Below are 13,013 nucleotides of genomic sequence, written 5' to 3' on the forward strand. Positions count from 1 at the left end.
TTCCACACATGAAGTGAGAGTGACAGTCGAGTTGTGTTGTTTTTTATGACCATGATTTAAAACTACAAAGTTAACAGTTCGTGTGTGTGTGTGTGTGCTGGTGCTCTTCTTTAAATGTGTTTGAATTTTCAGTCATATAGTTTGATTATATATTACGAAGTCGGCAACAATATTTCATAGTGCAACATGCCTGTTGCTACAGCTCTTGCAGTGCACACTCACTGATGCCGTGGAAATGTGCTATGTCTTGGAGGGACAAGCTTGTTCTATTTTAAGGCCATGCCAGTATTCCTAGAGACATATGACAGGAAATGTCATGTCCCTTCTTAGATCTGTCCGTCCATGTGCCGTCTGTCTCTCACTCAAACCCCTTCCAGACTCCGCCCATTTTATGTCTACTGTCATTATGTCCTGCAGGGTGAAAGGTGCAGGTTCATGCTGGGTTTGTGAATAGTTATTTAGGGAAGTTACACCTATTCGTTTGGTTTCTTAACAGCACAGTCAATGGTTAGAAACACTTGGCACCTGATTGCCTTCATTTAATAATAAAAAAAAAACAATCTTGCTTTCTTCACTGAATGATGGTGAAGTCAAATGTAATCCTTGAAATGTGATCAGAATATTTCATGTCTAAATAAATAAAATAAAAAAATCCATGAATCTGCTTTAAAATTAAAGATCATATATTCTCCTCATGAATGTGGAACTGAGAGAGTCTTAGAGTCTCCATGTCTAGAGGTTTTCTTGACAGGGTGGGAAACATCTGATACACAACTGATTCACGGATGCCACGGAAACATCTGACCTCCTGTTCCAAAACATTGGACGAATACTCCCTGAATAGAAGGAAGACAAACAGTGATAATAAGAGATGAAATCATGGAGGATGTTGAGGGAACGCAGTGGTCCCTGCACGTGAGACATGTCCTGCAGTTTAACTGACCTGTCCTAACTCTCCACAGCCTCCCCAGTGGGACTGAAGCCACCCGTCCCGCCAGTCAGTGGAACCTCGGGAGAGAGAAAGGGTCCCGTCATCATGCCGCCTGTCAACGTGGACCCTGATAGCAAGCCGGGGGAGTTTGTCCTACAGAGCTTGTTTGCAAACTTCACCTTGCTCTCCGAACGAAAGATTCGCATCATCATGGCTGAGCCACTGGTGAGAAACTTTGCGTCGATGATATTTCATGCTGTCTTTGTTTTGTTTGATCGCACCTAAACTCAGGCATATACTCGGGGCTAATGGGAGATGGTAACTAAAGCAGAGGGCAGGCTGACGATTGCATGGACAGGGAGATATTGCGTGGGCTGGAGGTTGTAATTTGGAGTGGGTGCAAGCGGACAGGAATGTGTGATCCGCTGTCGCTGTACAAACATTCACTGAAGAGCCGGAGTAGACTGACTGCATAGCAATGACGTTGATGGATGGCAGGCGTGCACAATCAGGAGGAAATCACGAGCCAGGAGAGACAGAAGGTGCACCACACCGATGACACACCCAGACAAACTCACAGAAACAGTCAGGGCAGGACACGAAGCACACGGAAACGCCGGAGAACAAAAGCTCCTCTCTCTCAGGCTGCAGCGGTATTACCTCCGCCAAGGAGGCTGGGTTTTTGATGCTGTTTGTCTGTTTGTTAGCAGGATCACGGGAAAACTGCTCATGATGGAAAAGAAATCTGAAGATCGGGTCTCGGTCTAACTTAGAGCCCATTAAGTTTTGAGAGCGATCCGGATACTCGTCTATACAAGAAAGAAAAAAAAAAAAATCCCATTTACTTATAATGGAAGCGTTTTCAAAAAATGTTTCATTCAATTCATTCACAAAAATAAAAATCACAGTCATAAAGGCGTCTGATATTCACTATCATACAAAAATGTCTTCTGGATCTGATCCAGAATGAGATTCAAAAATCAGTTAAAAATACACATCAACTCTGATTCACTTTTACTTTTCATGGTTGGTGTAAAAAGATACCAAGAACAATCTATAACCTTTTGGTGATGATCCAGATCCCCATGTGGACGGTGTAAATCTAATTAGGAGGGGAATGAGCTGCTTGGCGGAGGTCTGTGCCGTTTGAGTGCTTTTCTAGTTCAGGAATACTTTCCACATTTTATCTGGCCGTATGATCATCGCTCACAGCTCGTATGAAAGCCCATTTAGAAAAGACACATTTTCTTTATGTTGTTTCTCTGCCTGTGCCTACGGTATTTCCCTCTCTGACTTTTTTCTCTATGACTTTATCGCTCATGTTTTTGTAAGGAACTTGCTAATCTATTTTACGTCTCTCACTACAACCTCTTTGCAGCCATGATTCAATCTTTTAACTTGGTGCACCATGTTCTGCTGTATTGTGTTACTGTGCTTGCATTGTTTCAGTGTTGTCACAAAAAAATACTTTTTTTTATTAATTAGGAATGGTATTATGCTGCGGTAAATATTCAGGCATAATGAAAGGAAAATATATTGATTACATATATAATAGATTCCTTTAGATTAATGGATTGCAGTATGTTGATGTCATATATTTATGTGTGATGCCTTTTTGTGCCAGTGCCAGAAACTGCTTCCATGAATTCAGAGCATTTATGTGGGGTTTATTTGTCTCTCCACATAAATCCAGCTGGCTGAGCACAATCTGTATTTTATAGACAATCTCTTTTTTCTTAGAGAGTTTTTGTGTTTACAGGATTTGCCTGATTTGTTTTTTGAAAATAACTTTACAAGCTTAAAGCAACTACAGGCTGATTAATTAAACCATCTCTGTGATTCAAACCTTTGAAATGACACGCAGCCATTAATAAAATTTTAATTTACCAGTACTTGCAGCTGCAACATGGACTTCATGTTTTTCATATGTGCAGCCTGCACAGGTGGAAGTCTAAGTTGTGAGCAGTTATAGGGCATTTTAAATTTAGGTTTTGATGAATATGTTTTCCTATTTCACAGGAGAAGCCACTGAACAAATCACTGCAGAGAGGAGAGGACCCACAGTTTGACCAGGTGTGTGTACCTGACATGCGTTGCCCTTCTGTTGTCCAAATAATTTTATAAGAATCTTAATTAAATGAAATTAACCTCTATTTCCTTTCTTCCAGTTGATCAGCTCTATGAGTTCTCTCGCAGAGTACTGTCTGCCATCCATCCTGAGGACTCTGTTTGACTGGTACAAGAGACAGAACGGCCTGGAGGACGAGTCCCACGAATATCGACCCAGGGCCAACACCAAGACAAAAAAGTAAGACACAAACTCCTCAGATTCAGAAGAAGAGCCATCCAATAAAAAAAAAGGATGACAAACGTACTTCTGCTCTAGGACAGCTCATACATATTTAAATGAGTATTTTGCTCTGTAGGGTAATAACTGCCTTATAACAATGTAATAACAAGCTGTACTCTATGGAAGTTTATTCAATGCAGATTCTCACGTGGGATTTGTTACCTTACAGCAGTAGTGAACGATGGCGTGTCCATTTTCTATATTTCTCTCTGTCTGACTGTCTTAGTGATGAACAACAGAAGGACTACCTATTGGAGCGGAGAGATCTGGCGATAGACTTCATCTTTTCTCTGGTGCTTATAGAAGTTTTGAAGCAGGTAAATGTCACTTTACAGCGTGATCCATCCTCAAACCTATCACTGTGAGTGGGCTCAACTCTTTCAAAATGAAATATCTAACTTTAAATACATAAACTGTTAAAGCTCTGTGTTTTTTTTAAATGGATAAATGCAGGAAGCAATTTGAACATTTAGTCCACACAACCCACTGAACATCAGTTGTGCACTATTTTCCTCCACACTCATGAGGAACGCGCGAGTGTGTGTATGCGTGTGCGTGTGCGTGTGTGTGTTCTCAGTAGGTGATGTTTAGCAACAGTCGCTATTATAACACATCTTTAATCCAGCCTTTTCAATCTTTAGTCCAGACGGTCTGTAGACTCTCACTCATTGTGTGCATCACAGACAAGTCCATGTTGCTGCAACCAGAGAGAGCAATTAGTCCAACATGATAACATCCTCATCAGAATTACCTCCCGGCCTCTCTAACCCTGCTCCCTGAACCACCCCCACACGCTCTCTTTGCTACTACTGAATGCTAACCAAGCACCAACACCACAGAGTCATTTACATAATCTCGATTATGGGCTCAAGAAAACATCAGCGCATAGTTGACTCTGCAGACTGTGCATAAAAGAATAATAAGATCATTCATTTACTCATATTATATATTTTTCCCCCCCCTCTGAATCCAGATCCCCCTCCATCCTCTTTTGGATGGACTCATCCAAGAAGTGATAAACCTGGCATTCAAGCACTTCAAATACAAGGAAGGGTAAGGATGGTGACACACAGAAACACGAGTGGATCATAGAATACCTTGTTTAACCCACGGCAAGAGATTCAGGCTGCACTTTCTAACCAGCTCCGCCATATTGCGCAGGTGTTTATTCGTAGATCATCCAAGTATCATAACAGTGCATGGTTTATAATCAGTTCTGTCTTCCTGCAGGTACCTGGGACCCAACACAGGCAACATGCACATAGTAGCTGACCTCTATGCTGAAGTCGTGGGAGTTGTAGCTCAGTCCAGGTACTGCTGTGCTAATGAATGTTTTTACAGTTGATGCGTACATACAGATTAATAGTTGTTGTTTCTTTTCTGCATGGAATTGCATTGAATTTCCAATCCATGTCCCTTTACTCCTGTCGGCTCATTCACCATGGTTACAGTAACTACCTGTCTTCCGCTGACCCATTTTCAACAGAAACAGCAATTACAAATGCCATCAAAATAAACTGCATTCATTAATTGTGTGGTGAATTTGACTGAAGACAACAACAGTTCAGATTTTGTGTTATTTGTGATGAAATATGAATTCTGTATCCATGGAGCTGTCTTCATGGAAAATAGCTACAGCTTCACACACAGACCGAGCCATCGCAGCTAATAGCCTAATAATAAATTGAAGTCTGTGCTTCCTAACTAATGCACTCTGCGTTCCGTGTGGAAGATGAGATTCTCAACGAATTTAGCCTCTTATTAGCGTTCCAGCAGTGTTTTTTATTCATTTGTACCACATAACATAACAGAGGGCTGATCACTCTTCCACTCACCCTACTGCAGGGGCAGCCCCTGTCAAACATGCCAAAGCATGACCCAGAGAAAAACTGCAGACACCTGAACACCAAGTACATGCACACGCATACACATTCCTTCCACATCACCCCTCCAGATGCCATTCTAAATATAGGCCTGCAGAGCAGCGTCGGTATAATCCGTCCAGCTCATGGGGCTATACGCAAGCGCACACACCCATGTGCACAAAACAAAAACAGGTGGGTATGAGGAAGAGAGAATCACCTCCACGTGACACAGTACTCGAGTCATCCCACCTGCCATGTGACGGCGTGGCTTAGACCCGGATGGGATAACATTCCCTAAAAAACGGATGTAAACAGAACAGCTGCTCCATTTCCTCTGCAGATTCCCGGCGGTGAGGAAGAAGTTCATCTCCGAGCTGAAGGAGCTGAGACAGAAGGAGCAGAGCCCCTACGCCATCCAGTCCACCATCAGTCTCATCATGGGACTCAAGTTCTTCCGCATCAAAATGTATCCAGTGGAAGACTTTGAAGCCTCTTTCCAGTTCATGCAGGTGCACTGGTCTGATGTCCTTTATTGCTATTTGTCAGCAGGCGCTCTGCATGCATTCATGTCTGGAAGTCATTTTGCAACACCAGAGCAATTCCTTTGATTTAAGAGTCCCTCTGAAGTAACTAGGGATGAAATGCATTGTTTATCTGCTCTTTCATGGTAATTGCAGCGGTGCAAATGTTTTCTCGTTTCTTTTCACCGTACTTAAGGAGGGATTTGGACTGGTGACCCATCACATTCACAGTTATCATATACACATACAGTACATTGCTGAACTCACTGTCTCTGGCCATCTTAATGTCTTACAGGAGTGTGCACAGTATTTCCTGGAAGTGAAGGACAAAGACATTAAACACTCATTAGCTGGACTCTTTGTGGAGATACTTGTACCTGTAGCTGCTGTGAGTGCATTTGCTTTCCTTTTAAAGCCACAGTCAGATTAAAGTACATCTGCACGCATAAATATGCAATATGCTGTTTGCATGTAAATGTGAATGCGTTTGTGTCTCCCTCCAGTCTGTGAAGAATGAGGTGAATGTGCCGTGTTTACGAAACTTTGTAGAGAGTTTGTACGATACCACACTGGACCTGTCCTCTAGGAAGAAACACTCGCTGGTAAGTTCCACCCAGTAGTCTGTCTTTTCACTGCACATCGCTCTTCATCCTCCTCTCCACTAAAAGTAATTGGTGAAAGCTTTTTAATGTAGCTCTCAACATGTGGGCTTTTATCGCTCTGTGGGAAGGACACGAGTTCAGTGGGCAGTACACAGGTTACTTTTTTAATTGTATTGGCGATGAGCAATATTTGTCTGCAGGGACACGGGAGAAAATCAGACAATTAAATTCACTACACCTCTGTTATTAAGCTTTTGGTCTCACATGAACTGGGATGCTGTCAGGCAGGCAGATTGTAAAGAAAGGTGAGAAACTAGCTTGAAGCTCTAACTGTGTTTTAATGAAATGAGAGCTGTCCTCTCCTGTCCTTCCTGTCAAGAGTTTTTCAAAATTAGTTGCTGAAGTTTCTTTTAAATTAAAGTCTGACAAAAAAAAAAATAATAATCAGATAATAGATTAAGTATCTACTTCATTTCTTTTCAATTTCAACACTGAAATTAACGGGGGGGGGGGATCTGTTGACATTTGAACCGCACAAATTAGTTTGGTATCTTTCTCATGAGAAAGAAGTGTTATGATAAATTAACAATAAAAAAAAGAAAGGGATAGATGATGGAGAGACAACAACATGATTGTGAAAAATGTTATTGTAATGTATTTGTTAATGTAATTGTTTTTGCTGTCTTAATGATTGTATGTTTCAGATTAATAAATTGTCATTTTTTAAATCCTCCATATGATATATTCCATGTGTCCCTTTTGTCCCCTGTCCTCATGCCAGGCTCTGTGTCCTCTGGTGACCTGCCTGCTCTGCGTCAGTCAGAAGCAGTTCTTCCTCAGCCGCTGGCACGTTTTCCTTAACAGCTGCCTGTCAAACCTCAAGGTTAGCGTTCATGTCTACGCTCTTTAAAAAATTACTGTAGCATTACATAATGCCTTCTGAGCTTTTAAATGAAGTGTGTCACCTTGATGAGAATACTGCAGGTTGGTATTAGTGATTGATGGGGCCCCTCATAAAGGTATCTGAGCCAGGCCGGTCCATAATCTCTCTGCTATAAGGGAAGAGAATATAATTTATACTTCTTCCCACTCCTTTTTGAGTGTGAATATCCTGAATTAAAAAAAAAAATCTATGTGTGTGTAATATAGTGTACATGAAAATTCTAACTCGAAACGATTAATCAATTTTTTGGGAGAATTTAATGAATACCTGGTGAAATATTATTATTTTTTTGTGAATGTATGAATGCAGAACAAAGACCCCAAAATGGCCCGTGTGGCGCTGGAGTCCCTGTACCGCCTGCTGTGGGTCTACATGATCCGAATAAAGTGTGAGAGCAACACTGGAACCCAGAGGTAACAGCCACGTGTGTCTCTCCTGAGTGGCATCTGACATGTTATTTCAAAAGACATTAAAATTAAATTAGCACAGAAAATAGCCCAAGAAGAGTGCAGTTATCATTCTTCTGTTGCGCTTCCATTAGAACTGAAATTATGAAGTCAGTGAATTTTGTTTTGTCTTACTACGGACTTTCTCTTCCCTCTCTGTCCAGTCGTCTGACGTCCATCACCTCCACTCTGTTCCCCAAAGGCAGTCGTAGCGTTGTGCCCAGAGACATGCCTCTTAATATTTTTGTTAAGATCATACAGTTTATTGCCCAGGTTAGTATGTGTGATACTTGTACCTCCTTTGATCTACTAGAAAAACTTTAATGCTCACCCGTTCTATTCACAAAGTATCCATGCATTGTCTTTTCATCCTTTATGTTGTTCTTCTGTCAGCAGTTACATCCATACATAACCAGTGAAATATTGAACAGTGTCCTATCTGCGTGTTGTTGCAGATATACAGTAGTAGTACTAGTACTAGTTGTAGTAATAGTAACAATAGTACTATATGCCTCCCATCTCCATAACGTGTCCTGGAGATCCTGTAGCACCTGTATGTCTGCTGTCTGTTCAGGAGAGGCTGGATTTTGCCATGAAGGAGATCATATTTGACCTGCTGAGTGTCGGGAAACCTGCCAAAGCCTTCAGCCTCAACCCCGAGGTGAAGAGAGAGTCATACTCACATAGTTACACACAGATTCCAGCTTTCATCATGCTGACATAAATATAATGGTTAAAGTGAGATATACAATCATACAGTATGCGAAATGATGGGTAGAGTTGTTAGTTTTTATCCAGAGCATATCCAGATCGCCTAATGGCAACTGATGTATAAATTAACCAGGTCAGGTAGTTGTGGTTTTTTTTCTTCTTCATTGGAAAGATGGTTTTAAAGTGAATACATAGCATCCTCCATAGCCTCACCTCTTATGATTAGCAGGCCCACATGAAGCGTACGATAGAGAAACGCCCTGCTCTACATTTGCCTTTGCTCCCGATCATCACACTCTGGCATGTCTGTGTTGCAGCGTATGAATATAGGCTTGCGGGCATTCCTGGTGATTGCAGATGCGCTCCAGCAGAAGGACGGAGAGCCTCCCATGCCCAATACAGGAGCCACCCTACCCTCTGGGAACTCTCTGAAGAAGAAGAAAACCTATCTCAGCAAGACACTGACTGAAGAGGAAGCTAAACTGATAGGTCTGTGTGTGTCGTGTATTTGAGGAAGTATCATTTGATTGCAGTCTTTAACTTCATATGCTGTTTTTTCTGCACAGGCATGTCCTTGTACTACTCCCAGGTGCGAAAGTCCCTTGACAACATCCTGAGACACTTGGACAAGGAAGTGGGTCGTTGTATGATGCTCACCAGTGTCCAGATGCTCAACAAAGAACCTGAAGACATGATCACGTGTGTAACTAAAATGTGCAGCTTTTAGTGCTGAAGGTTAAGCCTCATTTCAATAGACACTGAAATATGAATATCTTTATGCTGCCAATCATATGTGTTGTGATGAATTGTGTTTATAACCTTAAATAACTTGTGTTTACATAAGCTAAAAAAGAAATCTGTGTTCTTTCATACTTTGCCCTCCTCTGTGCTCGACAGTGGTGAAAGGAAGCCTAAGATTGACCTGTTTAGGACGTGTGTCGCTGCCATCCCTCGAATCCTGCCTGATGCTATGTCTAAACCTGAGCTCATTGACCTGCTCTCACGGTGAGTTCAGAAGCTTTATGCCTGGCTGGCTAGCTTACTGCTACATGCCAGGTAAAACACAGTTTACGTTCTTTCCTGTTAGATCCTTCTTTCTTTTCGTTGTCTATGTGCTTGACTTCCATCGTTTCAGTGAGATTTTGTTAATTCAACATATGATGTCATCCGTCTCTCAGACTTACCGTCCACATGGATGATGAGCTCCGTCTTATTTCCCAGAACTCCTTGCAGAGCTTGCTGCTCGATTTCTCAGACTGGAGGGAGGATGTCCTGTTTGGTTACACTCATTTCCTTTTGCGTGAGGTAACTGACAGAAACCTGCAGCTACCTAGGCAGGAAAGGACTATATGCTATATGTTACATTCCTATCGTGTACATTTTTAGGCTTAGCTATTATTGATTAACAACTGATAACCAAATACAATATTCATGATAATCTGAGTGTTTAATCATGATTCCCAGTAAAAGCTCTTTTTTATGTGCATGTAAACAGTTCTAAACCAGATCAAGATTACTCTAGCTGTACTTATATACCTTCTTAGTTTAGATATTTACAGCAAAGATTTATTTACCTTTTCAAAATGATCATTTGTGTCTCGACAACTCAACAAGTGTGATTCAAAAGGCCACGTCCTTTCTAAATTAGAGCATGTTCTAACCCTGACACAAATACCGGCTTTGGAACTGTTTCAGGTCCAAGACACTCATCAGGGTCTTCAGGATGCATCTGTAAAGCTGCTCCTGCAGCTGCTCACACAGTGGAGGTTAGCGCTGCAGCTCCAGGGAAAGGCACGAGGTGGAATTGAGGTTTGCACAATGTAGTTTAACTTGTCAATAAGTGCAATAAATCAAGCATTGTTGTTCAGGCAGGCCACCTGACCGTCACGCTCTGCTCAGCGCCGGGTGCATCAGTTGTTTCGTTATTCTTGATTAACTCTTCCTTCGTCTGTCTTCCCTCTCCCTCAGTCCAGCCCTCGGCTGCCAGAAAGAAGCCCCCATTGCTCGGTGCTCCATGCGGTTGAGGGCCTGGCTCTGCTGCTCCTCTGCTCATGTCAGATCAGCACCAGGAAGCTGGCGGTCGGTGTGTTGAGAGAAATCCGCTGCCTCTTCACTGCTCTGGGACATGCTGAGGTACAGTATAGGAAACTCACGTCTCTCACAAAATAGACGAATATACAAGTCAAAGATGAATAAAACCAAACGTGTATCAGGCAAAAGATGAAAGAAGAGCCATCTGACCCCAGGTGTGATTAGATATGCAGTGTCACGTTCGCTCAGATATACGATGCCGCTATTGAAAATGGTTGTTTAAATGTCTTCTCTCCCAGGATGATGACAAACCCATGATAGAGATCCTGGACCAGCTGAGCCCGGCTGTAATGGATAGCATTGTGCATGTGGCTGTTTCTGACTCTGTGAGTGTCTCTGTTTAGTTTTAATCAACACCTATTACGCATCATAAACTATTTTTCCAACTTGAAGTGTGAACATTCTTACGTTTTCTCCCTGCTCCTCCCTCAGGCCACCTTGCCTCTCAGTCACCACGTTGACCTGCAGTGGCTGGTGGAGTGGACCGCTCGGCTGGTTAGCAGCTCCTACGACGTGAAGAGCCCCAGCCACGTGTGGATCTTTGCCCAATGTGTGAAGGACCCGTGGGTGCTCTGTCTACACATTTTCCTACGGCAGGAGCACCTGCCCAAACTCTGCCCCACCGCCCTGGGTTATGCCTGGCCCTACGTTTTCACACGGCTACAGCTGCTGCTGCCACTGGTTGATCCCAAGTAAAAGGACATATACACACATATATCATATTATGTGTATATTCTAGGGATATATTTGCTACTGAAACATCAAAAAATAGTTACTGGAGGTGATCGTTTAACGAGAGTACGTCTCATACAACCAAAGGTCCATGCCTGCGAAAGAGAAACTATCTGACCACGTGTCGTTTGTCTTTCTGTAACAGTCCAGTGAACGCCAAGAAGACGAGCACAGCAGGCTCCAGCGACAACTACATCTCTCTGTGGCGGAACTACCTGATCCTGTGTCTCGGTGTGGCTAAGCCAAGCATCATGTCTCCCGGTCACCTCAGAGCTTCCACGCCCGAGATCACCGCCACCACACCCGACGGCAGCGTCACCTACGACAACAAGGTGTTTTTCTTCTTCTTCTATAAGATGCCACGGAAACGAGGAGACGTTTGGGATTATTTGACATGGACGGACGGACGGATGGAAATGCCGCATAAAAAACTGAAAAGCTGACATTTAAAACATAAAAAAGCCTGAACCCATTAGTAATGATCATGTAATACAGAGTTAAATGTGGCCATGTGTACATTTGGATCAGGTTTTAGGTTGTTGATGTCATCCAATCCATGTTTGTGTACTTGTTGTCTCTCAGGTGATTGGCACCCCCTCAGTCGCCTGGCTTTTAAAACAGCTTGTCCCACTGATGAGAGGAGACAGTCTGGAGATCACAGAGCCTCTGGTGCTGGGGTTCGGATGCACAAACGCTCTGGTCTTCAGGTACAGAAACAAGGAATAAGACACACAAATTCACTCTGCATATATCCAAGTTTGGAAGAAACCGGCAATGCTACGTTAGCTCTTGCTAACCGCACTGCCCGTGCTACCCGTGCGGCTGCATTTGGCTATATTTAGCCCTAATCCCTCACAAATCGACAATCTTTCTTCCTCCTCCTTCTACTTGCTAAACCCGCATCTCTTCACATTCACTTCATACTTGAGACGCCTCCAAGGCATTCAGAGAAGTAAAAACAAAACTGCTGTTGGGCAAGATTAACACTTTTTTTTTTTAAACATTCCATTCCCATAGACCAGTCTCAACCTGCACAGGAAGGAGTATTTGATCTGTCTCATTTTGGTAATGGGGTGCTCAGCTGATCTTTTCCCCTCTTTGATTCTGTATTGCTCTAGGGAGCTCGTTGAAGAACTCCACCCACTGATGAAGGAGGCGCTGGAGCGTAGGCCCGAGGTAACAGGCAACACACTGACACTGCTACTGAAACAGGATTTGATCAACTATATTTGTTTATTTTAAAATCACAGACAGAAACATGTGAAAATATCTGAAAACAAAATAATGAATGAAACATAATATTAGTCCATCATTCAGCTTCTTTTATAAGAAAACTTGTGCTTTCAGAACAAGCGGCGCAGAGAGAGGAGGGATCTCCTCAGGCTGCAGCTGCTGAGGGTCTTTGAACTCTTGGCCAATGCAGGAGTTATCAGTGACAGGTATTCAATCCTCTGTGTTGTGGGGGGGTTATCCCCCTCACATACTCTTACTCATGATAGCATTCCAAAATTGACATCAAAGGTATTCTTCATGGTGGAGTAAGATTTCTCTCTCCTCCTTTACAGCACCAATGGAGCACTGGAGCGGGACTCCCTGGCGCTCGGTGCCTTGTTCCTGGAGTATGTGGATCTCACTCGGATGCTTTTGGAGGCTGAGAACGAGAAAGAGTTGGATGTGCTTAAAGACATTAGAGCCCATTTCAGTGGAATGGTGGCTAATCTCATCCAGTGTGTTCCTGGTACATCATTTTATTGTATTTTTATGATATGTCGTTAAACTTCAATCTAACAGCGGCAGTGAATATAGAAGACGCGGTTTTAG

General features: G+C 42.7%; 1 protein-coding gene across 1 annotated transcript in view; it reads left to right on the forward strand.

Moving 5' to 3' along the window:
- Nucleotides 1–13,013, forward strand: part of fryb (furry homolog b (Drosophila)) — a 37,118-nt gene that overhangs the window by 6,750 nt on the left and 17,355 nt on the right. The window contains exons 2-27 of the mRNA XM_068745015.1: nt 963–1,156; nt 2,951–3,004; nt 3,100–3,239; nt 3,508–3,598; nt 4,255–4,334; nt 4,512–4,592; nt 5,487–5,655; nt 5,963–6,055; nt 6,171–6,269; nt 7,051–7,152; nt 7,522–7,625; nt 7,823–7,931; nt 8,233–8,319; nt 8,687–8,858; nt 8,936–9,068; nt 9,267–9,374; nt 9,548–9,674; nt 10,065–10,178; nt 10,338–10,502; nt 10,700–10,786; nt 10,893–11,152; nt 11,338–11,524; nt 11,775–11,899; nt 12,311–12,368; nt 12,540–12,631; nt 12,758–12,930. Of these exons, the coding sequence (XP_068601116.1) occupies nt 963–1,156; nt 2,951–3,004; nt 3,100–3,239; nt 3,508–3,598; nt 4,255–4,334; nt 4,512–4,592; nt 5,487–5,655; nt 5,963–6,055; nt 6,171–6,269; nt 7,051–7,152; nt 7,522–7,625; nt 7,823–7,931; nt 8,233–8,319; nt 8,687–8,858; nt 8,936–9,068; nt 9,267–9,374; nt 9,548–9,674; nt 10,065–10,178; nt 10,338–10,502; nt 10,700–10,786; nt 10,893–11,152; nt 11,338–11,524; nt 11,775–11,899; nt 12,311–12,368; nt 12,540–12,631; nt 12,758–12,930 (3,204 nt within the window). The remainder of the gene's footprint in view (nt 1–962; nt 1,157–2,950; nt 3,005–3,099; nt 3,240–3,507; nt 3,599–4,254; nt 4,335–4,511; nt 4,593–5,486; nt 5,656–5,962; nt 6,056–6,170; nt 6,270–7,050; nt 7,153–7,521; nt 7,626–7,822; nt 7,932–8,232; nt 8,320–8,686; nt 8,859–8,935; nt 9,069–9,266; nt 9,375–9,547; nt 9,675–10,064; nt 10,179–10,337; nt 10,503–10,699; nt 10,787–10,892; nt 11,153–11,337; nt 11,525–11,774; nt 11,900–12,310; nt 12,369–12,539; nt 12,632–12,757; nt 12,931–13,013) is intronic.

Source organism: Brachionichthys hirsutus, chromosome 10, assembly GCF_040956055.1.
Source record: "Brachionichthys hirsutus isolate HB-005 chromosome 10, CSIRO-AGI_Bhir_v1, whole genome shotgun sequence".
Classification (NCBI taxonomy): domain Eukaryota; kingdom Metazoa; phylum Chordata; class Actinopteri; order Lophiiformes; family Brachionichthyidae; genus Brachionichthys; species Brachionichthys hirsutus.